The 27180-nt window shown below is 41.2% G+C and overlaps 3 protein-coding genes across 11 annotated transcripts in view; 1 reads left to right on the top strand and 2 right to left on the bottom strand.

Moving 5' to 3' along the window:
* The window catches only part of gfra1a (gdnf family receptor alpha 1a), a 100115-nt gene extending 92028 nt beyond the window's left edge, over positions 1-8087 (bottom strand). The window contains exons 1-4 of one of the 4 annotated variants that reach the window (XM_084376176.1): positions 7999-8087; positions 7719-7795; positions 4827-5132; positions 3814-3894 (exon numbers count right to left, since the gene is read on the bottom strand). In XM_084376176.1, coding sequence (XP_084232302.1) covers positions 3814-3894; positions 4827-5019 — 274 coding nt within the window. In that variant the 5' untranslated portion in view covers positions 5020-5132; positions 7719-7795; positions 7999-8087. Of the gene's footprint in view, positions 1-3813; positions 3895-4826; positions 5133-5650; positions 6247-7718; positions 7796-7998 lie in introns of those variants that run through there. The other 3 variants (XM_084376175.1, XM_084376173.1, XM_084376174.1) reach the window with 3 other exon arrangements.
* On the top strand, positions 7530-21545 carry LOC311270921 (coiled-coil domain-containing protein 172-like). 6 transcript variants are annotated; one of them, XR_014624317.1, is made up of 9 exons: positions 7530-7550; positions 9268-9353; positions 11088-11204; positions 11787-11952; positions 13368-13469; positions 14702-14804; positions 19992-20103; positions 20761-20848; positions 21087-21545. XR_014624317.1 is itself a non-coding variant. In XM_084376177.1 (8 exons), the coding sequence occupies exons 1-8, from the start codon at positions 8692-8694 to the stop codon at positions 21120-21122; spliced, it is 777 nt and encodes a 258-aa protein (XP_084232303.1). In that variant the 5' UTR covers positions 8589-8691; the 3' UTR covers positions 21123-21545. The 6 variants fall into 6 exon arrangements, 3 of the variants coding, with proteins under 3 accessions (XP_084232303.1, XP_084232305.1, XP_084232304.1); XR_014624318.1 differs by lacking the exon at positions 7530-7550 and adding an exon at positions 8036-8125; XR_014624319.1 differs by lacking the exon at positions 7530-7550 and adding an exon at positions 8589-8770.
* A 1882-nt stretch (positions 21546-23427) lies between these two features.
* LOC311270439 (uncharacterized protein) lies at positions 23428-26519 on the bottom strand. The gene is made up of 6 exons (XM_084375296.1): positions 26336-26519; positions 26168-26250; positions 25846-25954; positions 24246-24358; positions 24029-24143; positions 23428-23732 (listed from the first exon to the last, which is right to left on the bottom strand). Exons 1-6 carry the CDS (start codon positions 26376-26378, stop codon positions 23557-23559), a joined length of 639 nt encoding a protein of 212 aa, XP_084231422.1. The 5' UTR covers positions 26379-26519; the 3' UTR covers positions 23428-23556.
* Positions 26520-27180: the final 661 nt, after the last annotated feature.

Here is a 27180-nt window from a genome sequence, read left to right as displayed (position 1 = left end):
TGTGCTAATTGTAAAGTGAAAACAACCCACTTTTCCACTAAAAGGAAAGCGGCGGTCTCAAAGGTTCCAGGGGCAGCAGAAGAACTCACTGAGCCCTTTAATGAACTGAAAGAGAGACATCAAAACAGGTAGAGCTGCTACAGAGACACAGAGAGAAGAAACAGGGACTGAACACAGGGATACTTTGCTGGGAAGACAGCACATGCTTTGTTATATCATCACGTATGTGTGGTATGTAGTCTCGTAGAAGGCCTCCCATGTGTCGTATATTGAATCATCAACTTAGACGGAAAGATGGCAGTGCTGCCGGTCCTGCAACACTTCCACTGCCGTCCATGCAGCAAAGACACGCTGATCAGAACGCACATGGTGGACTACAAAAATAGACAAGACAGCATTCAATCTGTAAATCCTCAAAGGTGTAACTGCAGCTGAACTCATGTCCAGTAGCTCCTTCGACAAAATGTTGACCATTTTTCACGTCTCTAAATCACTACTGAGGAGCTAATCAGAACTACTGCAGCAGTTGCTCGTTTTTCGGTGCAGAGAAGTGAGTTGCTCACACTTGTCTGTGACTCACTGGACTCAACCCCAGAGGTAAAGGCATCCTGCCTCTGGGAGGGATCTGAAAATAATTAGCTGAATTAACCCACTGCTGTGTGCCGTGTGCTTTTGTGCACATCTATCAGCTAGAATGTTATTTTTAATTTCAGTTGGAGCAGATTATTAAGCTTTCTGTTACGTCAGTGTTCATATATCTTGTATCCAATATGTGTTTATATTTATTATTTATAACAATTCTGTTTACAGACATAAAAGTTTGCCAGAGTTTAAATATTACAGGCAGAATAAGTAGACATTTTCTTGAAAAGAAACTGTATAGACTTCCTCTCCATCATTCCTTTTGACCCAGAAGTGTGTCAATGCGTCTGTATCTGCAGGTACCATGCCCTTTGCCTTCACTGTCTTATTTTGCTGTGTTTAAGACGTTTCAGGGCATCAACCTTGTGTAGCACCCAGCTGATAACAGTGCGCAGATCCACTAACATAAGCATGCATCCAAGAAGAAGCTCTGGTGCACTTCAGGCGGAGCTGAGCCGTGAGGGAGGACAACTCTGAGCGTTGTGTTTACAAACAGCAACTGCCAAAAATTCTCATTCTGCCTTTAATCCCTGTTAAGTATTCTTTAATGATTTTCTGTAAATCAGCAAAGACAGCGCATATATCCACTTCTGTTGCCATGACGTATATTTGAGAGGCCAAGACGAAACCCTAAATGTCTCGGTAATGAAATCAGACTGACGCCTATGGGTGTTTCGTTGGGAACAGGTGTTCAGGGCACAGCAGTGTGAGTGTTTGAGTGTCTGTGCATCTATGGACTGTATGTACGGGTTTCACTGGAGATTAGTCGCTTCAGTCAGGGACGTGGGGTCGATTATGGAATTACAGGATCATCGTGGCTGCCCATTGTTCCTATAGCCTGGGATCACTGCCTGACTGAGACAAACACAGGACACGTTCAGAGAGCCTCCTGAAATACCACGGGCCGCTGAGTCGGCTCATAAGCGCTTCACAAACTGGTGTCTGAGGACCTGACAGCACTCCGCAAACGTAAAAATTGTTTTCATTCACTAATTAGCAATGAACTAGAAAAACTATCACTCATATTTTGTCTTGCAGCGTGAAACTAAAGGTATGTAAAAGAGAGGAAACGTGTTCAGCACACGTAATATAATAGAAGTTGTACAGAGACTTCCTATAGACAAAGACAAAAACAATCAAACTTGGTATTATTCTGTACTTTAATATCACTCCTGCCTCCAATATAACGTTCTGTGCGAAACAACACCTAAATCTGCATAATTTGAAAACAGGAATCCCCAGAGACTACTGTTCATATCGGTCCCATTTCCAGCAATGTATCTTTTTTCTGGCTTTTTTCGTCTAATGATCAGACTCTTCTCACAGCTGTATCCCTTTCTGTGTTAGCTCTCTGCTCTGTCCTATATGCTAATCACCATTTCACTTGCCCAGAGCTTTTTCTAACACATCACCCCTCATCCAGACATAGAAAAAGTCATGCTATCCAGAAGAGCACTTTACAGACCCAGACTGGTCGGTGTTTGTCAAAAGAGACATATGCAAAGCTGTGTATCGACATGAGTGGTCAGGACATAACAAGGGGTCCAAAACCACAAGATCTTTGAAAGTCGTGTTTTTCTTGTTAAATACTGAACACTTTTACCTCCAAACTCCAGAGACAAACAGTCTGAAAGAGCTCATGATGAGTGTTCACATTTCTTCATTTTAAGAGATCACAAACAAAAACTGTCAACTAAAGGCCACTGCAGCACTGAAGTCAATAGAAAATTACAAAAATTTCAAAAATCAATTAGTCATTTGGCTTATTCTGAAAGCAAAAATTATTTGTTTTGTCTGCTGGTTCAAATGGGAGGATTTTTGTTTCATATCTGCACTTGCAGCATCAAAACAAGGATTTTGTAAACTTAAAAAACAAAAATAATCAAGAAGTAGAAAAAAATTAAGAAAAGATTTATCAGTAATGAAGATAAAATTAGCTGTAACCTCCATAACTGTGCTTTAATGACGGACTCAGGCTGATAGGATGTCTGATCTCTGCTGCTTACGAAGAGATGTATGTATATGCAAAGCCATCAATCACCATAAAGAGGCATTTGGACATAAAATAAGAAGTGCCTGCCTTCACTATAAGAATGACACCATAAATCTGTCTGTTCCCCCTCCTGGAACCTACAGCTCAGACTGCCGATGCTTCAGCACTGATGGGCTGTGGATGGCTCGTCCTTGCTGGCACTGGCTGGTGTATTAAGGATCACAGACATGCTGGCTTTCTCCTTTGTAAGACCTACTCTTGTCCTACGCAGTAGCATGAGGACAGAATAGGCTTTACAAAAAAAAGGGCTTCTTTACTAGCAGCAAATCGGTCTTGAAGTCGAAACCCAGTCCAAGATTTTGTGAATCTCACCACCCACGTAATGATCTCACCCTACTGTCAGAGCAGCATCGGTTTAGGGCAAATCAGCCTATTGTGAGATATAAATAACAGAGGAAACAGAAAGAAAAGGATCATCTGTGTCAAAAGGGGTCAAAATATCAGCGTTGTTCTTTGAAGATGTGGAGGCAGAGCACGTCTGTTTCATTTGACACAGCGCTCATCACCTGCAGTGTAATAATGAAGATGTAAGCCGCTACATGATCGCGCCACATTCATAGACTAAACTCCCAAGTACCAACAACATACTCTACTGTGGGACCACTGAGTAATTGAGTGGCTGTGAAAGAAGGGAATAACATCGCCATCTAGAGGCTTGAGTCAGCATCGCTCCCACACACAGATGTGAAGAGGAAAAAATGCCTGTCATGCTCTCCCAACGTTACTCACTCTTTTCAACAAGTGGATTCAAACAGCCACAAGAGGAAGCTGTCCACAACCACAGCGAAATACAGCAGCGCCGACAAGAGCCCTCTCCTTCTACGACTGAAGCGTTACTCCACTGTTTGATGAGACTCAGAACTATAGCTCCCCATGCAAGGTCACTTCCAGCCAGCATGCAGTGTTGCTGGGGCGAGAACGAGCGGAGAGAAAGACAGATAGCGGAGAGGATGAGGGAGGATAAATACTTGACACACAGACGACCTTCGGTGAGAGCATGCACAGCTTGGAGCTTAACCGTATCTCGACTGAGACGGTTGACCAATGAAACAGTAAAAAACAAGAAATACTTGGAGAAGGAAGTGAAAGCCTCCACAGAAGAGATTTTTTGATCTTACCTATGATGGGAGCCAGCCGGAAAATGTCAGATAGGCGGCTGTTCACAGGTTCATACGGAGAATCCTCCAGGAAATCATTACCTGCGAGGAGGACGAACAGATGTTATAGATAGATAGATAGATAGATAGATAGATAGATAGATATGTTTTGAACCCCCAGTTTTGTTTATCATCCTTCACCCCTCACATTGTCCTGCATGTGACATGGGTTATTTGGGTCAGTCGATATCCATGCTGGCACACAGCCACACGCTTGATTAGGTAGACTGGTCAGCTGTGTTGCGCAACTGGAAGTGGACTCGCTGTTGATGAGCTAGATGCAGTTTAGGGACTAAAAGCCCCCCCCCCACTGCTATGACCAACACTTTAAGATGGCACTGGCAGCGCTGAGGGGCGTCACGCTCCATTACCCTCAAGGAAAGTGATTTAGGAGGTCAAAAAGTATCCCGGCTCTGCAGGACTGTGGCCGTGAACCGTGTCGGAGGCCAAATTTGAATGAAAGTTGAGTGATTGCACGTGATTTAGTTGGGCTTCATTAGATAAATAGCCGTGTGCTACTTTTTTTGAGTTTGTGTGTTTGTGGTAGCAGGGGTGGGGAGGGTCATAGAGCTGGGAGGGTGAGGGTGAGTATGATGGTGCCCCCCCCCCACCTCCAAACAGCAGTGGGAGGAGCTGGGCCAACTAATCATCTCATCCCTTTACTGACCAGATTGGAAAAGCTATGGGAATGTCCATTTCAAATTAACTGTAGCTGGAGGCTGTTGTTTAAATGTGGCAGTCCCGCCCAAACGGAGAACCCTGAGGGGCTTTGTGGAGGTTTTATTGCATCCCCAGAAATAAAAGTAGTAATACTGTACTATTGTTTCATTTTCTGACACACCTTCATACAATATTACACATCAAAACCTACTAGTAGTGACAATTTAAATCAGAGTCTGCTCAGGGGGTGAAGGGGTGTATATTGGGGTGTTTTTCCTCTCAAGAAAAAGTTCCTCCTAAAGCACTAAACTAACCTTGTAACGTCTGATAGATCCCCCAGTAAATACGCAGGCAGTTCTTCTCTTTCTTCATGCCCCTTTTACACCGGCAGTTGTACAGCGGGCTCTGTTTGAGCGCGTCCATGGCGCTCCGGCACTCGTCCTTCGCCTCCAGGCCGGCCACCATGCTGAAGTTGCTCTCCTTGCCGCCGGCCACGCACTGCCTCATCGTGCGGTACTTGGTGCTGCACGCCTGCTCCTTCAAGCACTGCTCACTGGCCCTCACACAGTCCAGCCGGGTGGCCCCAGCGCGCAGGTTCTCCTCGGCATAAGACAACACATCTGGAAACACAAGCGGTGTATATGATAATAAATATACAGCATCACATTAACACCTCTTTGTCTGGTGTTTTACGCACTCTGCAAGGTGCTTTCAGGGATTAAAATATTACAGATGCGCTTTAACAGACATGGAAACTAAATGATCTATATGTTATAAACATAATGAAATCATCTCCATATGTCTTGAAAACTTCGGGATCCACGCAGCTACTTTACTGACAGTTCTGATCATCAGTTTAGTGACGATTTTCTTTCACATACATCATCGTTTGATGAGGCAGCGACAGCTCCTGATTGACTTAGTCGTTTTGGAGCAGTTCGGACGGTACCGCCGCCTCCACAACGCGGTACCTCCAGAGCAGACGCTCAGTGGGCAGCCGCCGCCTCCGCCAGCCTGCCCCCCCACCCCCCTGATTAATAGAGCTCACAATTTAGCCCCTAACTACCGCACCTATGGGATGAATTAGTATGAAACGGACAGCTGCAGTTAGGTGGACCATAAATAAAGTGAAACTTACCCAGAAGAGCCAGAAGGACATACAGCGCAGCGAGGATCATCGTCTTCCTCTCCATGTGAAACATAAAACCCTCGTTGGAATAAAATCTGAGAACTAAAAAGCGACTTAAGAGTAGTTTAATTCCCAGGGTACCTCCACTGTATTGAAATCCATTGAAAAGACGTAGCAGTGTGCGCCCCCGCTGTACACAACAGATCCAGCTCGCCTCATGCGAGAAATAATTCCCACCTTCCAAACAAAAAGTGTCCAGTCCCGATGCGTCGGCACAGTTTCTCTAAGTAGTCTATCCAAAGAGGGGAAAAAAGGAAAGGGAGCAGAAGTGCGTCTTTCTTCTCTCTTTCCCTCCCGTGCGGGTGGTCTTCTCACCGCAGGGAGACAAAGACAAGGGATCAGAGCAGCGGTGGAGGGCGAGACGGGAGCGAGTGTCCTACAAGTCCAGCCAGTGGGATGCTTGCGTCTGTGCGTCTGAGCGCACACAGCCAACTGGAGCCCCACTGCTGTCTGGCGCATTCAGCAGGAAGAGAGTGCCAGCTTCTCCCCCTCTCGCGAAAGTACAGTAACCTTATTATAAATTTACAAAGACTGGCCTTTCCCACCGCCGCGAACCCTTCTTCTTTAATATTGCAATATCATAGCTGCGCACAAAATACACAATTATCTTTAAACTAACTCGCTAATGAGCACAGCGATGATCATTCTGGAAAGGTTACCATCACCGCCGAGCTGCACACCGCACCACAAATCTCTTTAGGGTCATTTTAGAGTTTAATGGTGTTTACTTTTAATAAACTTTCCAGCTCACATACTCACAAAAGTGGGAAAAAAAAAAGTAATAATCACTTTCCCACTCCATTAAAATGCACATAGCCTCCCGCGCTATTAAACCACAGAGGAGGGCATGTGGTTGCATTTAAAATGTTATGAAAGGAAAGCAGCACAATCAACTGACGAGGTGTGTGGGCTGTTTTTTTTTTTTGCATTTCAGGCCAAAGAGCAAGTGCATATTCATGACATGATTAATACAGCAACATGTGGAGGAGCTCACATGTCAGTGTGAAACCTCCTAACCTCACCTGGTGCCACTTGTGCGACACAATGAATGGACATATCTCATGATATTTCCAGCATGTGTGTGGCTCCTCCCCACCTGCTATAATGTTAATCCCATTTGCAAAATGACAATACAATGTTATGCAACTGCAGCTGACACAACTGTGGAGTGAATAGCGCTGCTGGGTATCTGATGATGACGCTCTTCAGAGATAGTAATGTAAAATGTAGCCTCTACATAAGCTTTTTTTTTTTTTTTTTTTTTTGCTCCTTGTCAACTTAAAGCAGCCTGACAGCGCTGCGCTGTGGGGAGGCTGGCCTCAGTCCACACACAGGAGGCCGGACACTGTGCGACTGTCGCCATCTGTTGGTGGTTTTATGGTAAATGGTCATTGTTAAAGTGATGATATTAAACCATTTAAACAATACTGCGTGTCTCACACTGCATATTTTACAGTAAAATATGAGCATGTGCATTTTAAAACACTTCAAACCAATCACATGGCTTGAAATATGACATGCACAGCATACACATGATAACAGGGATGATGCATCGTGCCACTTGTAACTCTTCCTATAGCTCATTGATCCATTCAGAGGCTAATCCACTTGGCTAAATACATGGGACCAGACTATGTCAATGACCTCCTCTCTCTGCATTAAAGACTGGGACGGATCAATCAAAAGGATGCAGGGGCGTCCATCACACACACACACACACACACACACACACACACAGGGAGAGAGAGAGAGGGAGAGAGAGAGAGCAGGTTAAGACAGAGATGGGATGAAATAGCTTATTTGCACGTCAGCGAATAACCCCTTTATTGAAAAGGGAAGCCGTGATTAGGTATGATGAATCAATCCTGCAAGGTACAGACACTTTTCAAAATGACTTTCAGTTTTGTTAAATAGATCTGCCACGGGCCAGTGAGTGTCCACAGCTGGAGAAGAGACAGAAAGTGGGAACAAACGCACGACAGGCTCAGTTTTCTATCTGGGCTAATTGTCTGCTTACATTTTGATGACTTTGCTTGTTCCTAAGTCTCCAAAGGGAGCCTTTGCCAGTCAGGAGAGCGGGAGAGAGGCTCGGGCCTGGTGATTTATGAAAAGCCTCAATCAATATGTGATATTAATTTTGCAAATGAATGTCAGAATGATGTAGTCCTCGGGTCATTTAACGTTTCACACTGTAATGTGCTTCATGGCACCGGATCAGGAGCTTTTTTTTTCTGTCACAGTGGTGAAACGGGGGAAATTGGTCAAAGTCAGTAAATTGTGTGACAAATGTAACTTACACTGCGGGTCTCTGTGGACTACTGTTGGGAAAGCTGACTGAGCCGATGCAGCACTTCATTACGGTGGAGTGAGTCAGGACTGATCGATGAGGGAGACCACAGTTAGCTAGCTAAAGCTAACACTGCTGTACGTTAAACACAACAGCAGATACAAGGCAGGAATGGTGATAGCAGAGAGGCAAACGTTAATTAAATAAGCTACATGACAGATGTATCATACCTGACACTGATCCTTATGTAAGCTACATTAACTAATATGAGCCTAAAACAAACGTTAACTTTGCTAGCAACATCCGGGACAGCTAACTGAGATGACAGACACTCATTGTTCTTGTAGTTACCTACGCGTTTCCCAAAACTGCGTCTGCTATTTATTTTTAAAAAAATAAAAAATCTCAAATTAATTAACATAGCTTATAAAAATAGACAGTGTTGGTTATCTTTACCGTGAGTGTTTTTTTATCAGCATTATTAGAGGTATTCGCACAGTAACAGGCATTTCAGCCGCGGGACGGAGCGGGACGAGGGTCATTCTTGAAAGCTGCGTCATAGGCAGAGCTAATAAGTTAGCTTGTTTCATGGGGGCTAGCTAGGTGGTTGTAAGCCGCCCCATAGTAACAAGTCCATGGTTAGCTGCAGGATTAGCTATTCTTTTGACTCTACGTTATTTATCAAGCCAGCTATTTACTCAAAATGAGTTTAGACACACTCTTTGAGCAAATCCTTCTATCTGAACATCAATTAACTGAACAAACACAAAAATTCAAAGAAGGTAGGTAATGCTTGCCTGCCTACTGGCATTTTGGCTAGCAAAGTAAGCTAACTTAACTTTACAGCTTAGTTATAGCTATCAGCTAACAATGGAAGACTAGACAGGTTAGCAATATTAACATTCTTTAACAACATAGAAAAAGATGCTTGGGGTAATTTAAAAATGATTAAATTCCCAGTAAAAGTTTACTGTTCACTGCTTTACAATGATGCCATTTTGGACAGTAAGGTTTACTGTTAATCTCCTTAACAAGATCTTTGTCAAAAGTGTTTGATAACCATATGAAAACAAACACCTGCTGATATATTGATATTGGAATTTTTTACTCCCTAATATCAGTATCGGCCCCAAAAATGTGTAAGGTGTATTTTTCCCTCTTTTCAACCCATCTAACAGTAGCTTAACATAACTCCTTGAAGCAAAAGTGACATTTACAAACACTAATTTGTCTTCTGTACAGGTTATTAGCTAACCTAATCAGTTATCTGTATATTCAGTTGAAGCAGCTGTCATCAGGTGCAAAGAGAAGATCAAGACTGCCACTGAAAAGTATGAAAAGACCAAAAAGGAGCTGGATATGAAGGTAAAGCCATGTTACAGCTTAGTTTGTTTTCTTTATTTGTTGTTAATGTGTCAATTATGAATGCATTTTGTTTCTAGAGGAGCAGCCATGAATAACCAAACTTGGTTGTCAATCCTTCCTGTACAATACACTTAGAATTTTTGATCAGGTCCGTAATATACTTTGACGGTTTTAATTAGTTTGAACGGACCCATTGCAATTAACATTGGAGGGTTCTGGCAGGTTTTCACAAATTTCAATACATTTCAGAGTGAGCGAATATAAATAATAGATGAATAGGACCGTTGCCGGTTTGATGGTACTGGTGATTTATCATGGAAGAGTCTGATATTTGCACAGCTTGGTACTCTTTTACATCATGGCGCATCATGTAGTCTGACTTTGAACGTGCCTCCAGATACAGACTGTGTTCATCTGGGGATCTGCATGAGAACCAGTAACATCATATTAAAAATACTGGTTACATATTTTACTATTTTCTCTGTGGTGTCAGGAGGGACATGTATCATTTTACTCCTCATCCCTAGTATATGTTTATAAAAATAAGATAATTAACAGTAATACTCTTCTTCATATTGCAAATGTATAAGATTAGTTTTAAGCTGAAGAGATATTAAAAATTAAGCACGGTAACTTACCTTAAGCCAGCGTACGGTTTCTCTGGCATTGACACATGAGGTAAAGGAGTGCATATTGGCATATTGATCAGCTGATCTGCTTTATGATTGAAAACACTTAATCTCTCCCATTCATTTCATCAACAGTGCAAATTGCAAGTGCCACTGTGGAATCAATGACTAATTTCCCCTCGGATAACATTAGTGAAACCTTTTAGCATGTGTGAGATATTATGTCAAAGGCAGGCTCGCTGACCTCTCAGAAATATCGCTAACTTCTTCCTGTGCTTGTAAAAGTGGACATCGGATCAAAAGGGCAAATTACTCGGTCTAATTAGAAATGTTGCTGGATACAACACCATGTCTGTCTCTGAGTATCATCCGCCTGAGAACACACAACAAAAGGATACCTTCTGACCCTGTAGAACAATATATTCAAACTGTTTACATCATACTTGTGTTTACAGCGCCGTGTGTTTACAGCTCTCATGAAATATCGTCATACAGTTTATAAGAGCTGTCTTAAAATGATTACGGTGTTTAGATGACTTGGAAGCTGATTGCACTGGCGGAAAACCTTCTGTGCACGTCCACCACCCAAAAGAAACAATAAACTCCCTCCCTTCATTACAGCTACAATAACAGACTGAGAACGGTACTGAAAGTGTTGCCTGGGGCATCTTCAGAAGCATCCTCCATGAATTTACACACCAACATTACGTGGCAACTTTCTTTTTTTGGGGTATACCCTATAATCACACAGGATGAAGACTCAAGAGGAACTAAACAGGGACGCTTGGAAGTGAATGATATATACAGAAACCTTGACACTCACATTTTTTAAAATGGTCAAAGAAACAGTAATTTTTGTCCACCATCATCTCCCAGTAATGGTCACTAACACATCTACCCTATACAGTATACCGCACATAATGATTGTTATGGTTGCCTGTCCTAGATATTTAATTTAAGATAATTTAATCTAATCTTTAACCTGAACCTCCCGGTGGGTCACTAACACATTTCGCACATGTAAGGTATCAGTAATGTTATCCCTGAGTACATCTGTCTGTCAGATTGTGCGTCTTAACTGTCCGCTCGTCTATTTGTGCTTCAGGCTCGGCAGTTGTCTGCGATGCAGCTGCAGCGTGATCTGATGAAGAAAACTGAAGACCAGATGTTGAAGCAAATTGAGGAGATGCTCTGCCAGAAGAGCCACCTCGGGGAACATCTAGTGGGTTAAAGCCTGAATCAATATTTACATCACATATCATAGTGGTTATGTGCCATATAAATACACTGTGAACTAAGATAGTATAATCTATTTAGATGTATAGAAATTGAATTAGTTAACCACGGCGTCTCCGAACAACATCTATTCTGACCTATTTTGTAGTGTACGCCATGCACTTAATTTCCTGTCGACCAGCTAATTAAGTAATTGTTTAAGCTCCAGGCCCACTGAAGTGAGGATAGCTTGCACACTTCTTAAATACTGTCATAGTTAAGGTTAGGGTATTAGCTGATCCTAGATACACACTGATTATGAAGAACGGACACAATGCATGGCAACTGTGTGTGTGTTTAAAACAACCACATGAAAAAGCACAGTGAGCACCAAGAGAGGGAAGTAGAGAAGTGACAAATATTGCACCAAAGTGAAGTCAAACTGTAAGCTCTTGTGACTTTGAGATAAAAGTTTGCCCATTATTAATATCACTAACAGTAGCAGCAGGAGAGGCTGTCGTAGCCTCACAGGCAGCTGTATTTGTATTATCACTGAGAGCATTTCCCATGATCTGTCTCTTCCTACCAGGCCAAGATAAAGAAGGAATCCAAAGAAGAAGAGGAAAACTTCCTCCAAGAGATCTCAAGGTTCAACAGTGACTTCAGTCTTCGAGGGAACAGAGAGACAGTGTTCAAGAGCCAAACACACACTGAGCTTCTGGACCTGGAGACGGAGGTGGAATCATTACATGAAGGTCATAAAAGACTTTAAATTGTACTGTTGTCACAGTGAGGAGGTTATGTATCACATACGTGGACCTAAATGTTCATTTCAGAAATATTATTATTTCTTGGTATATTTCACACTATAATTAGAGGAATGATTGGTGGTAAATAGATTAATTATAATGTATCGCACATCGCTGACACAGTGAAGTCATCAGCTTGATTTCAGGAAGAATCTGGTTCATATTTATAGCTGGTGGGTGGACAATAAAAGTTAAACTGATGGCAGAAATCAGTCATTAGAGTCGTCACTGAATGGAGTGGAACTGAATAGTTATGCTGTATGATTATTGCAAGTATATAAAGGATTACAGAATAAACTAAGATGGAAAGAGAACAGATCATCATATTGGAAATTTATTAAAAAAAATATTCCAATAACAAAATGCATTCATCTGGACTAGGAGGCTAAAACCAATTTAAAAATACACTCAGGTCTGGCATGTGGTCGAATAGTTAATAATGAGTATATTATGAGATTTCGGGTCGAAGGCTGCGTGCAGGTGGATGTGCTCTGATGTTTCCATGACAGTGTACCCAGTACATGCTAAATCTGTCTAATAATATTGTGTACAGAAATATACAAGCGAGAACAAAGCAAGTGACAAAACCCAGACACAGTTTGAACCTCGTCTTTGATTAAAATGAACACTGCTAAATTTGCTATATCAAAGTTCAGGACTTGTTTTGCTTTATCTCCTCACAGACCAGCCTTCAGAGTTATAATACAAAGCTTCTGAGGTGTAAAGTCCCTCATTTGGTGATGAGATTTAAATTCTGTGCAGCTCACACTCCGATACCGCTGGCCTTTGCAGCACTAATGAGACTCTAGTTGTGAACATACCACCATTCATGTGTATGGTAAAATAATTAGCAATAAAAGGAATATATCAAAAAGTTGGGAGTTTTGACAGCATGTGTCAAACCAAACTAAAATTAATTTAGCCGGGTAGAACCAAGTGTTTTTGAAGACATGGGGAGGAAAGCAACGCATAGTGGGAATGTACAGTATTTAATTATTTTTGTTTAATTGACAAATATTGTGTGGCGGATTATTCGTACAGAAGTTGCAGCTTTAAAGAAGCACAATATATGTGTGTATATACATTTCTTTTTTAGCCTAGCAGCTTTTAATGACATATACACTTTGATGTGGTATAAACTGTTGAGTATAGCTCCCATAACCACTGAGAACCATTCTCACATGATGTATCATATCTGGGTAACAGCATTTTCTTATTGTTTGTAAAGTTAAAGTGAATTTCCAAAAATCCCTACATTGCATTCCTTCCCAGCCCTTTGTTGAGGAGTGTTAATTTCATTTTTTGACTCGATCATTCTTTAAGGTCTTGATAGGATTTGTCTCTTCTCCCTCTACAATCAGAGATGGAGCTGATGAGCAGCAGGAACAGTCGCATGAGTTTCATACAGGAGGAGAAGAGAGCACTCCAGCTCGTACTGCAGGGCCTGGATAACATCCAGAGAGGTGATTACCAGGAGTCATTTCATGTTAGATAAGGTGATTCTGACAGAGCACATGTAACCACGCCACACGTTTCACACCATAAATTGACTGTTGACTGTGGCACCTGATTTTGCAGCACTCTCTACACCTTTTTACTTATAACATTTTCTGTTTGACAGAAATCAAAGGTTGAGAAAAAGAGTCAGTAACTGCAGCAGAGTTAGCTAAGATATGGCAAGGTTGTACAGTATCTTGTCCAGATGTTGTTTGTTAGTTTCTGGCTTCATGACTATGTTGGAAGCCAGCGGCCTCTACTACGAAGCTGGATCTAAGGGTTAGAGAGGTAACTTCAGGGTTAACCCTGGGTTGTCAGGGCTAGGATGGTGGTTCACTTCTTACCGAGGTGCATCTCTGGTAAATTGCAAATGCACACCATATTAGAGATGACAGATCAACACATGTAGCAGCAGTGCCTTCTAACCAATCATTTATCTGGATCATGTGTTTAACTTCTATTTATCTGATACTTTGCTCTTTGTTTATAAGATACTCTCCTCTGCTGCCAGTAGACTTGTCCTTGTTTGTGATCAGTCACATGCTGCAAACTACTCCCCTTTTGTGTGAACGTACTCATGGCACTAGTGATTGTTAGGCTGAGTGAAGCCAGATAATGGAAACATATTCTGGGTATGTTGCAAACAATTCTTAGTACAAGCCTCTGGTCACTGGAGGAAAAAAAACCTGTATAAAATGGGCTTTACTCACGCATATAGTACAGTGTTTGCATTCTCAGCTGGAAGCTATCCAGGACCTATACAGGTTGTGGCGTGTTTGGAACGAAAATAGCGCTGCATTAGACAAAAACACAAAAGGCTGCGTTGTTGTGGATGTGTTGTTGCAGGTACTGGTTTGAAAATCCAGTTTTAGTAATAGGTCCATGAGTTTAAAGGCTTATCTGACGCCAAAACACTGCACAGTGGTTTATAATTCTGTGTGACAAATCCTTGACAACTTTGTGCTATTGTTGGTCTGAAACCAGCTCCAACTGTCAGTCACAGAGCGTCTCCTTTTCAGTGGGAGAGGTCAAATGCTTTACAGTATGAACATCTAAACCTTGAGGTGGTGGAGGGGTTACTGTATAAACTAAACGTTCGCCAATTGTCTCAGCAAATCTTTTAACAATGCACGTTCAGTGTATCTTGCCATGTTTGAGGGAAGTCATTTTGTGTTTGATTTATTGCTCTTGACTGCAGACCTGGACCGGCAGTTGATTGAGGCTGAGGCAATGACAGAATCTCTGAGAGCGGAGAGCCTGTTTGTCAGTCAGAAACCTCTCACTGACAGCACCTGTCTGAGGTAAGTGTCAGCAACTGTCTGGTGGCTGAGGGAGGTTTATATATTTGGACACACAGACACAGTACATACTCCCTGGTCTGCAGTACTTGCAATTACATTCTGTCACAGACTGTAATCCTTATGCCAGTGGTTTCCCAAGTGGTCCAGGTGTGCTGTGATTTTGTTCCAACCATACATTATTATTGTAATATACAGTACATACATAGAAGAATGTGTGTCTGTATCTGTCCCCATTTTTCAGTTCACCTCAGTTTTAATTTTGTGACCTGTCTGTTTTAAATGTGTGTTTTCAGTGATGGTGCTGGGTACACATCCTGCACCTCTGACGCAATAAATCCAAAAGGACGCAGTTATCAATGCAACCAGGGGACAGGCCTCATTTTAACCCGATAATGCAACATTGTGAAGAACAAATCTGTTTTGAAATAGGCCGAGTAATAAACGAAACAAAACCCAGCTTAAAAAGGAAAGAAAATCAGCTCATCACCACTTCCTACCATCTGCTTAAGTATAAAGTATGAAACAAGTCGAAAAATAATATAATTAGAGACCTCAGCACAATTTCCAGTGGTGTTTGTGGCAACAAAAATAAATATTTTTAATGGGACGTCGGGACATCTCCATCCGTGTCTGTGGGGACAATACTGGTTGTTTTTATCGAGACATAGGGGCAGCTCCTGCTGAATTTGTAGCGACCAAAACAGGTGTTTCAAGCCAAAACATTACGTTTCCCTGACCCTAACCAAGTGCTTTTGTGTCTAAACCTAACCAGAGCATAAACTCAGTGTTGCAGCATAAAGAACGTGTCTGTGGTTTTGCTGAGACATACTTTTTTAATTTTTTATTCTGCCAGTGGGGTTGGAAGTTGAGCCTGAGGGCAGACGACCATTCGTCTGAGTTTAATGGAGCAGACAGGTCCTGACATTTCATAAAATTCTTAAGTAATGATGGCAATAATTACAGAGGTGGGCCACCGCTGCAAAATGTAAACAACGTAACAATGCTTATGAGATATAAAAGAGTAACGCTTAATGCTGCAGGGAAATAAATGCCAATAAATCACAAAGGAGCGGAAGAAAAACAAAACACAGAATGTTCTTTAAAGAAGCCCTCTGATATATTAAATATTCCCTGCTGCTGTGATGTGTAATTATTCTTCTGTCTTTTGAAGCCTGTCAGAGGGCCTGCTGTACAAAAATGCAATCACTGTCCTCTCTTTAACGGGGCTTCTAGGTTTTCTATTGTATAGCTGATAAAAATTAATCTCAACAGTCACACTAATAGCTGCGGTCAGTCTTGTGATGTCAAATGCACGTAGAAAAAGGACAAGGAGAGACTCACACTGTCAAAAACACAATAAGAAGCAGTTTTCTGCAGGTCCATTAGATAGGAGGCGTTATTTACAAAGAACAGAACTGAGTCATAGTGTTGGAAGTGCTGAATAGACCAGTAAACCCACCTCCTGCCTGTGTTTCTCTCTCTGTATCTGCCTGGCCGGAGTCCAAATCTGGAAGTGTAAATAACAGAGCATTAAGACCATTTGGCTTAATTAAGGCTTTGATCTGCAGTGTATTTCATTCAGTCAACAAGTGTAAAGTAAAAAGAGGAAAAAAGAAGGCTAATGTGATTGATGCAGGGAGGTTTGTAAGTGAAAATGACTGAGGGGCGGAGAGTGAAGCATTTACACTGAATGCTTATCCAGCAACTTACCAACTAATGAATAGAGTTTGGATTCATTCATCATGTTTTAACTGGAAAAACAGATCTTTGATATCTGTTTGGTGTGTCTCGGCCCTTAGATGAACAATAACTCTTACTTTTGGAGCTTTAGAGAACAGATATGTATGAACAGACAAATGATCCACACTAAACCTGTGAAAATGTCAAGTTCACACTTCTGACTTTCAAACTCGCAGAGCGCTTTTATTCAGGTACCTGTCCCCATTTTAAACTGTGAAGGTGTTTCTATGTTCGTTTGACTGATTTACCTTTTAGTCCGTTCACTGTTTCCTTGTGCCCTTTAGGGAAGCATCTGCATTAATTTTCACCATCAGTATGTGTGAAAACAGCAGCATGTGGCATCTCTGTTTCATGAAAATGTAAAGGGAATTTGGTCGATCATCAAGTGTGTCACAAAGCCAGACAGTGCGATTTGACAATAGACCTTTATCACTCACACGTTCCTCATCTCCTTTAGATTCAGGCGTCTAATCATAGAACGATGGACACAAAGAGGCATCAACAGTACACGTAAAGACATCTTAGACACAGCAGAATATGAACTAGTAGTAGAATATGAATTGAGGAGCTCCTCTATTGAAACATGACTGGTGCTGGAGCACTGGTCTACCTTGTTTCTGCACAAAGAGACTTCCTCTATTTAATTAAAGACTGGAGATCAATAGTGTTCCAGGAAGGAAGGGTCATTGTTATTGCTGATGCCACTACTTTGGATAATGTCCTCTCTACAATACTATGGATGTGAAGTGATTAATACGTCCCCAAACCATCGAGATAATGATTTAAAAATGTTGAAATTTTAAACATTGTTATCCAGTATCTAATTAAAGGTCATTAGGACAAGATACACAGGCACATATAATATAACTTTCATGTACTTTGATCTGTGTGTTCTGCTCATCCTCATTTATTTTCCTCCTTCCTTCACTCTCTCTTCATGTCCTGATCTTGCCTCTTGCTGATCCCCTCCCTCCCTCTCTGAGCATTGCCCTTAAATCATGCATGTGGGTAGCATGTCCTGTTCATCCATCAGCCTCATTAAACATACTAGGTCCTTCATTACCCCGGGGCTTATTAGCCACAGGAAGTGCTGAGGATGTGCCTTCGGACGAGAGAGTCCTCCTCTCAGTCATTCTTATGATCATCCATTCTTGAACTGAGACCATCAATCCTGTCTTCAGCCTCTGCAGCGTCTCTTTAAAACGCATATTTAACTCTCTGCCCATTGATTGTTGGAAATTGAATGCATGTCACTTTGAATGAGTGCTACAGTCATTTAAAAAGTGTTCAGTGTGCAAAACAGGGTGGCTGCCGGTGTAGATCGTTGCCTGTCACTTCAACAGAGAGAGACCTGAAATATTCAGTCGATGTTCGTGGGATTGATGATTTAGGAGTTGTATGTATTTTTTATGTGTAGGATTCTCTTCATTGATATATTACTGCTACATTATTTGTGAAGGCTCATTTGAAGATGTCATTGCACTGCAGGAATCTAATATTAAACTGCAAGGACCACCAATATTCAGAACGCCATCCCGAGTGTCTCGCTGCTGGAAATATCACTCTACCGTTTGAATAACAGTATGTTCACCTTAAAAATCGGATTTGTAAGCTCCACAGAGAAGTGTAAACTTAAAAAAAAAAACACAGCTGTAGGTTTTCAAACTGTGGAAATGCAATTTTATCTCAGTGGTTTTATTGTTTCATTAACTTCCAATAAAAGACAGATAGATCTCGTCTCAGATTCATGTGAAGCTCAATATAGAACCTTCAAACACCTGAAGAGCCATAACAGGTAAATCACAGCCCCAAGTCCAATGCTTTTACCAGGCGGAGATTGAACTGAGTAATTTAATTTTATGTATGTTTATGAGATTACTGTGTGAAATGTTTACTTTGCTTCAATAAGAGCAGACTGTTTTTGAAAACAGAAGAACTTGATGTTTTTGTTTATTACAAAAAGAGATGTGGTGTCCTCTGTGGTGTTTCCAAAAAGTTCATGTATCTGCTCACTTCACAGTGTACAGCACTTTAAAAAACATCTATTCCTCTTTTTTATGGGTTTTACTGATGTTCTGTATATAATTAACTTGTTTATCAAAAACAATTATGAAACAAAGTCAGCGTTTGTATTCAGAATACATTAGATGTGCACATGTTCCAGTTCTCATCAGAGTCCGATACTTGAATTGGATAGATGCTGATATGGATACTTAAAACGATACTGGAGTGGATTATTATTATTCCTTCTTGTTGGTATTATGTGGAAGGCTGTAGTCAAACCACACAGCACTTCTTATTAAAAAAGCAAAAAGTTGAATGGCTCTCTGTAAAGTTTATACCTATTCATATATAAAGTAGGTCCAGATTTTTATTTGGATCCACAAATCCAAATTGCACTCACTCATAGATACCAGTCACCTAAGTACTGCTGTATTCCCTGAGAAGTTCACAATAATGTCAACAAAAAAAACACCCGATTGATTGTATTATTAAAGAATAACCTCATTAACCGCACTTTATTTGAACTGTAGGTCAGAAGGCTTTACATAAAACAGGTGTAGGAGAGCAAATTGCTTTGGCAACAGCAGCAATGCATCGTCAACTACTACCAGGTAGATTTCAAAAGTAATTTCAAAAAGGCAATCAATCAATCAATCAGTCAATCAAGCTATTCAGATCTGGATTGGTACGTAGATCAGTGATGTCACTCCTATTTCTGATAAGTTAATTACATCTGTATCGTCACTTGATGTCAACATTGGCCCAGATCAGTCCCAACTCTAAAATATGTTATCATTATTAGATTTTTTGTCCGACACTGTTTACAGTCTTCTTTCTTGCCTTAATTTTCTGTAAAGCAGAATAATAATGCTGCAGCGTTTTGTTTTCAGAGAAACAGAATGTGTTAAGGCAGATCGTCATGGTCATAGTGATATTTGAAAGAGGATAATGGAAATAACAGACCTGGGTTTCTCCTCTGTTAATCTATATGCACTGCAGTGACTCAGCTGTAACCAGAGTAAACAGTCATTATTGAAGCTGTCTGTTAAACATCTTGACGGGTCTCTTCTCAGTTTTTGGTTGATCCATCTTTTTTGCATCACATTGGACCGACCTGAATTACAACCAACCAGCCTTTGAGATTTGCTCCAGTTGGATGATTTTAATGTGAGAACTGAACTTGATTTATTACACTCTCAGTTCACTCAATGCTCAGCAGTCTGTCCCGTGGGGCTTTCTGTATACCTCCACCCCTGTGCAGAAGGCCCCGAGAGACAAAATCACCAATACACAATAACATGGACCTGACAACACTGACTGCAGCTTGTTAATCTAAAAAATAAAAAACGTCAAAATGGTTGATTGTCACTGTTCATGCTGCTCTGTGTCCTTCCCTCCACAGCTGTTCAGAAACTAATTTTAAAACTTTTTGCATTGATGCAGCCGGACTGCTCCTCAAACTGCCAAGTTAGTCTTGTCAGGCACAGGAGCTGCTTCAGTCTGGTTGTCTTGTTGTTTCGAGTCGGCAGGTGCATCATCAAGGTTACACAATAATGTGAGGCAGCATGTCACTTATTTCTTTTTATGATTAATTGATTAATCTCGTGGTCTATAAAATGCTCATCGCCATTTTGCAGTGGCCAAAGTGAGAAATGACTGAAATGATTAAACGACTAATCGTTGCAACTTTTCATCATGAATTCCCTTTTTCCTGTTAGTTGTTGATCATTCTGGATATTAACTGTCATTCAACTCGTGGAAGGTGGGCTGACTTTAAAACTGTAAAACTTAGTTTAAACTTCTTAGTTAAACTGATATGATTGGTTGTTGTGATAGATACTGAAACGTGGGAATTTCTGTTTCTCACAACACATCCCTCTGATCCTTCAGCTCAGTACTCAAACTATTACGTTTTTTCAATAAGAGTTGGGATATATTGTGTCTGGCTGTTCTGTATCACTGTCAGCATGAACACCAACGTGAAATATTTAGTTTTATTGTGTTCATTTGGTTTTGTCTATTTCCTCAGTGATGAAACACAATAACATGAAGAAAACGGCAAGTAAAGCGAAAACAACAGATTTTAACTCAATATATAGAACAAAAAAATGCTGAAGCTTCTCTTTACAAGTTTCCCCTTTGATGAGATTCGTTTTCCCTTTTTTTCCCACCACTCCTCCTGTTACTGACGTGGCTTTCATTTGTTTACCAGGCTGAGGAAGGAGCTGGACATGCATAAAGAAGGAGAGCTGGAGCTTCTGAGAGAAGCACTCAGCTCTGAAATACAGTTCCTGAAGTCAGTGAGTGTCTGTCTTCTGAACAAAGCTTTTCTTTGGGCTAATATTTATTCATACACTACCAGACTAACAGACATGATTATTTGCATGTCAGACCTTGACAGAAAAATTGTATTTCTCAAATATAACAAAAGGTAGCACATTGTTATTCATTGTCAAAATGTTAGCATGGGAACAGGAAGTTCAAAGCTCGTTCATAGTCATTCATTTTTTTTATTTTTCTTTCTTTTCCTGTTTGCAGAAGTTGGACAGCAGCCAGGGCAGCGAGCAGCATTAGGTTTCACACAATGCTGCAAAAAGGTTTTACTGGTTCACTGATTGTCTCTTCTGTTAAAATAACATACGTGCTGGTGAATAGACAAGAGAAAGACGACAGGAAGGAACGAAAAGAAGGAGATTATAAACCGTGTTCTGTAGGTAAATATTAAATTCTGTTCTGTGAGAAACCTCAGTCAGTACGTGCTTTTACAAAGCAACAAAGCACAAAGTTAAATTATTAAAACTGATAACTTCCTCTTTTATTCTGCCAAACATACACTGTGCATGTCTGTTTCTACCTTCAACAGGTTGTTTTAATAAGAAATGTTGCTTTTATTTATTAACACAACAGCTCACTGATGCACTGTGAGCAAGATGAGGTGTGTGTTTCATTACTGGCAAATAAAGACGTACAGAAGAGTGAGTTAATACTGCCCTCTAGTGTCCAAAGACTAACACTGCTATTATTGGGGTTTTTAAGTCAAAACAGTGAAACCTTCATACTTACTTGATATTTAACAGCATGTAAACACATGTAATATCATTTTGTTTCAGTATTGCATAATAATTGATGTCCAACACTGTTTTAATGTTAATTTTAATTCACTCACTGACTTTTAATGTTGTACAATTAATTAAAAAGATAAAGATAAAAAAAAAAGCCACAGTCACTAATATTCACTGTAGAAGAGGTAGAACCATTAAACCATTATGTGATTTTTGTTCATGTCATGTCACAAACTTAGAAGTACTCACAGTTTGTGGACAGAGTTTAGATGCTAAAAATGAGTATGTGGAAGTGAATGTTTCAGCACACAGCGCTCACACTTGTCATGGTGAAGTGTGACTCCATTACCAGCTAGCACCACCTAGTGTGAGATGTGTGACATTACAGTTGACCACTGTTTATACCTCAGTTCACAGACGGTTATTTCCGTAATTGATGATTAGACAGTCTGTCGGCCTACACCAGAGGGTCATTCAGCGGGTCGTTTTCTCTGCTGATTAGAGTGATTGCTAATAGAATGAAGTGGAATGTCAATGGCTACCTAATCTGATCCTGCAATCTCATTTTGACTCTTTAACCTTGGCCTCTGTGAGCTATGTCTGGATGCGTTGGCAAAAAAACTGAGAGCAGACAGAACTGCAGACACAGCAGTCCATTTAGCAGAGTGGTTAACCTCATTTTCACCGCTGCTCTGCTCCATATTTTGCCACCAAACAAATAAATGGTGGGTGACTATTAGTACAATGAAGTCAGAAGGAAAGCAGTGAGGATGGCAATCTTGTCCACATGTATTCATCCTCTTGTTAGTGTCCATTTTAGAAGTGACCCTCCACCACCCACCCACAGAGTATCAGTATAAGTATTTTGGTCCTTTCACAGATCACAGACTCCGCTGGGAGTTGTAATGAACCTGCAGTTTATTTATATCACACCTTTCAAGATCAGAAATGTCACGCCTTTTAAATGTGTCCACGGACGGAGGGAGAGAGGTCCACAGTGTCGGAGCAGCTACTTCAAAAGCACAGAGTCCTTTTTATCTTGAGCCTGGAGAGAGGGACAGATAATGAACCCTGATCAGTGGACCTCAGAGTCCTGCCTGTGTTACTGTCTGTGGCCACAGCAGCTCTTTAATGGCTGTAAATGTGATCACCAGGACCTTGAAGTGAATCTTGAATTGGATGGATTGGGCAGGCAGTGTAAAGATATAAGGATGGGCGTTAGATGGGAACGTCTGGTGCTGAGCCGGATAAAAGGACGTGTCAAGGAATTTTCCACATTGCAAGAGAGGGCGTTTCTTTCTACATTTTCCTTAATTTCTCAGGGAATAATGCTGGATGTTGATGACATATTTAGATGGCTGGTATCTGCTGCTGGTGAGCTTCAGTTATAGTTAAGCAGTTCTGGGTGGTTTAATATTTAGAGTCATACAGGGCTCATCAAATGTTCTTACCCTGTGAGGTCAACTAACTCTGTGAGGGTTCAGGGCTAAAGGCCTTTGGTGTACATTGAGATCGTCCCATAGATAACAGCATAGACGTTTCTTTAGCACCACCCTCTGGCAAAATTTTATATTTCTTCCACACTTGTAGCAACAACCCCAAAATAGCAAACATTCACCCAAATATTTAGTGTAAACACCTCACAGAGCTCCTACCATGGCTGCAGCATGCAATAATGAGTTGGACCACTATGGCTAGTTAACAGTCAGAGGAAGACACTGTTGAACATGCACTCCTTAGCTGGTCTGACAGTGGCTGAAAAATATAAAATTGCATGTACCAACACTCAACTCAGTGTGCACGACGGAGGAAACCCATTCATGTTCAAGTGCAATTTTATTCTTGAATCAAACAGTAACTACTTCAAAGCTTCTTCAAGGACTTTCACACCACAAACTTCATGACGTGTCCGAGACATTTTCCCCACGCTTCTTTCTACTTCACTGTCATCCACACACAAGACAGGCGTACTCTGCCGCTCCCTGTATGCCCGCAGTGTTCAGCTCGCCGGTGAACCCTTGAATGATGCCGTCCTGCAGTTGGCTGCTGCTCTTGGTCGTCAGGCAGTCCTGATCTTTAGGAAAATACGCCGTCTTTGCTCCCGACACTTGAAAGGGTGCTTCTAGAAACGGAGAGTGAGGAAGCAACTTCACAGCTTAACATGAAAGTTCAAGTTAACAACTATACACTTATATAAAGAGTCACTGTATAAATATATAATGTGAGTTTCCCTGTACAGTCAGTTTAAGACATGAAAAAGTAATAAAACGTAACTGCAGTGAGGAAATTTAAAGTACAGTTGAGGACAGCCGGGTTTTTATAGATTAGCCCCTGCTGTGAACTCCGCTCTGACCTCACAGCAATTAGCTTAAAAGTTGTTGATGCAACTCGAAGTTAGTTGGTAAAATCCAGCCTTACCGTTGCACACAGCCAGCTTGTTCCCTCCTACGTACTGAGTATCCCATCTATGTCCTCTCTGCTCGCTGCATTCATCATACAGACGACTCCTCCTCAGAAAACCAAAATCGTAGCCCTGCGACAGAAAGACTCGAGTTATATTCAAGCTTCACACAGACGCTTATTCCAGCATGTTTTTGTTAATTACAGAATATGGAAAATTGTTTTTACAACTTACGTCGTTGCACAGAGGTTTGCAGTAGCGCTTGTTGGCAACTGTGACACAAACCAACCCTCCATTTTCGGGAACTTCAGCTTGAGGGCACTCCTTTGGCTCTGCACCTTGGCATTCTTTAAATCAATGATTATTTAATTAATGAGTGATATAAAACATTTTTGGAGTATTCATTGTTTTTTGTTTATCCGTCACCCCTAAACTGCACTGACTCTCTTATTAAACCAGCAGAAATACACATTAATGTCGATGAAGTCTGGAGCCGCCTGCACGAGGAGCATGTTCTTCATCCAGTAAATTTCAGGCCTACGTGACAAAACACTCGAGCAATTACTCTCCTCGCGGTCTATCAGCAGAAATTGCATCACAACATTTAATCTTAATCAGCGATGAGAGCATCTTCAGTAGAAAGTAATTATTCTACTTGGCAGGTGGAGCTCACTTAATTCAGTGTTAGACTTCAAGTGCTTTGACAAATGTGATAAACTGGGTAACACCGACAGCTCTCCACCAGCACTCCCACTTTCTCAAAATGATTGCTAGTCAGTGTGGCCGACTTAAGTCTTAATTATTATTTACTTATTTACATCAGTAGTTTCAATCAGCTGCAATCTCCACTTCATCTCAGGTTATCGGGAGTATAATTCAGCAACAAACCGAACCCTGATTGATGAGAAGCAGACTGAATATGGCAGATTTTTTTTTTTTATCATTATACCCACAATCAGGAGACTTGGCAGGTAACCTGTTGCGTGATTGAAACAAAATTGTTATCCTGGTCAGTGAAGCTTTTTCCTCAAGACGTCATTGTGATGGAGCTGAAAATTGCTTTTATATATCGAGCATTTCAACTTCCTGCCTAAGCCAGTTTCACCCCAACCACAATCTGAGTTTAAAGGAGTCATTTGTAAAAAGATGCTGTAGCTCCAAAACTGTAGGGGGCAGCATAACTGCTCACTGTCCTATTAGCTGTAGGTCTCTTTGGCTGTAGCAAATAGCTGCTGTTAGCAAGTTGCTCAGTTAGCTGTGGAGCTAAGTGGCCCGGTAAGCTGACGGGAGTCTGTCTGGAACGCGACATCAGAAGAAAATATTTTTTATTTTGTTCATTTATTAGACTCATTATCAAATTTGCAACTTTTACATCACCCACATGAAACTACTTGGGGCTGTCAGACTCTCGCAGTACAAGAAACTTAATTCTGGCCATATCGTTCAAAGTGTCTCTTTAATTCTGACATTAGAGCTGCAAAGACCAATCCATGAGTTGATCGTAATAATTGCCAATTTTTTTCTTTAGAATTGATTCATCCTTTCATCATAATTTTTCAGCATTTTGTCATATGTGACAGTAATAAATAGTCTCTGTTTGGACTCTTTGTTGGACAAAAGAAGCCGTGTGACAACATCACTTTGACCTTTAGGAATTCACAACAAGGACTTTTAGAAACATTTCGACATTTTATTGACTCACTTGGCAGATGAATTGCTAAAGATAATGATCGTTAGCTGCAGCCCTATCTGACATTAACCCTCAAATCACGTGTAAACTCTCAAACAGCGCAGAACACACAGCAACATGCATGTCTCTGGCTCATCCTCCTACCTCTCAGCTGGTGTTTGTGCAGACCATCAGTCAGATTCCTCATGAGGAGCAGCAGTGCAGCGGTCTGCTGTGTGCTCCATGGCAGGTTGTCACCACACTCTACTGCCTCCTGTTGGTTCATATCCGACAGTACAGCTGCAATGTTTCTCTGACAGTGTGGTATGATATAAAAAAAGCAATAGCTGACACAAAAACAATCATTAACCCAGTGTGGGATATTTTACATTTTGTTTTCTGTTCAATAACCACAATGTGAGCTACATTACAGGAAGTGCACGATGAAGTAGTTTTAGTTCTGTTAAGAGGAACATTAATAGTTTACCTCGAGGGCAGCTGACAGATCTCCAGCTTGTGAGCTGCAGTTCTGATGCATCGTTTCATCCTGAGCTGCGAAGGAGGAGCAGACTGCAAGCAAACACACATTCTGTGCATTATATACTTCACATGTAACATAACATATAACATGCAACATATATAACCATGAGATTACCTGCCAGCGAGCAAAGCCAAATGAGAGCTCCCTTTAAAGCCATAGCCGCTGAATTAGAACTTTTCTGACCCAGAACTGAAGGCAGAAATGTGTGACAGGTGAATTTATTGACTCTGGCTGCAGGGGCAAAGTTTCCAGAATTGGCCAATATAGCGGTGTGCAGCCAGGATTGGAGTCATTTCCAACAACTCACAAACGCTGATTTCAAAACGTCCACTTCTCATCCTGTGATGTAACCTGAACTTCGGCTCTGCAGAGGTGGGCGGTGATTCCCGGAGTTTTTGTTCCTCTGGTTTCTTCTGATAATGAATCATTGTTCCAGTCTGTACGTCCCTGCTTTGTACTGATGGGGGAGCTGGTAGCACACGCTCACTCATATTATTAGCCTTTGTGCTGTTTGTCTTCACAGAGGATGTCACTACTGCTCTTACTTCTGAGCTCATTACGGAGCCGAATGTTGGTATGAAATCTACACACATGAACACACACCCACACAACAGCCCATCAGACACACTGGGTAACTTCAGTGTCAGTCAGTAAGTTGTGCCACGAAGGATGAGCTGTGTAAATAATTCACTGTGCATGTTATTCATTATGGATGTCTGACAATCTGGGAGCAGATGAATTATTGAAGCTTTTAGGAAGAGTGATTGAGCTCATTAACACAGAGAATTGCCTTTTTATGTTTGATTTGAGGAACAAAGATTAGTCCTCGAAATGGACCCCGAGAGCTGCTATTAGCTTCTTACCAGCATGTTCGCTCACACGCTTCAACTCTTCGCCTTTTTATCTACAATTCTTCTTCTTCCTCGTCTGATCACAGAAATAATAGAAAGCACAGCTTC

Source organism: Pagrus pagrus (genome assembly GCF_965226575.1).
Source record: "Pagrus pagrus genome assembly, chromosome: 15".
Taxonomy (NCBI): Eukaryota; Metazoa; Chordata; class Actinopteri; order Spariformes; family Sparidae; genus Pagrus; species Pagrus pagrus.
This window is presented reverse-complemented; position numbering and strand designations above follow the sequence as displayed.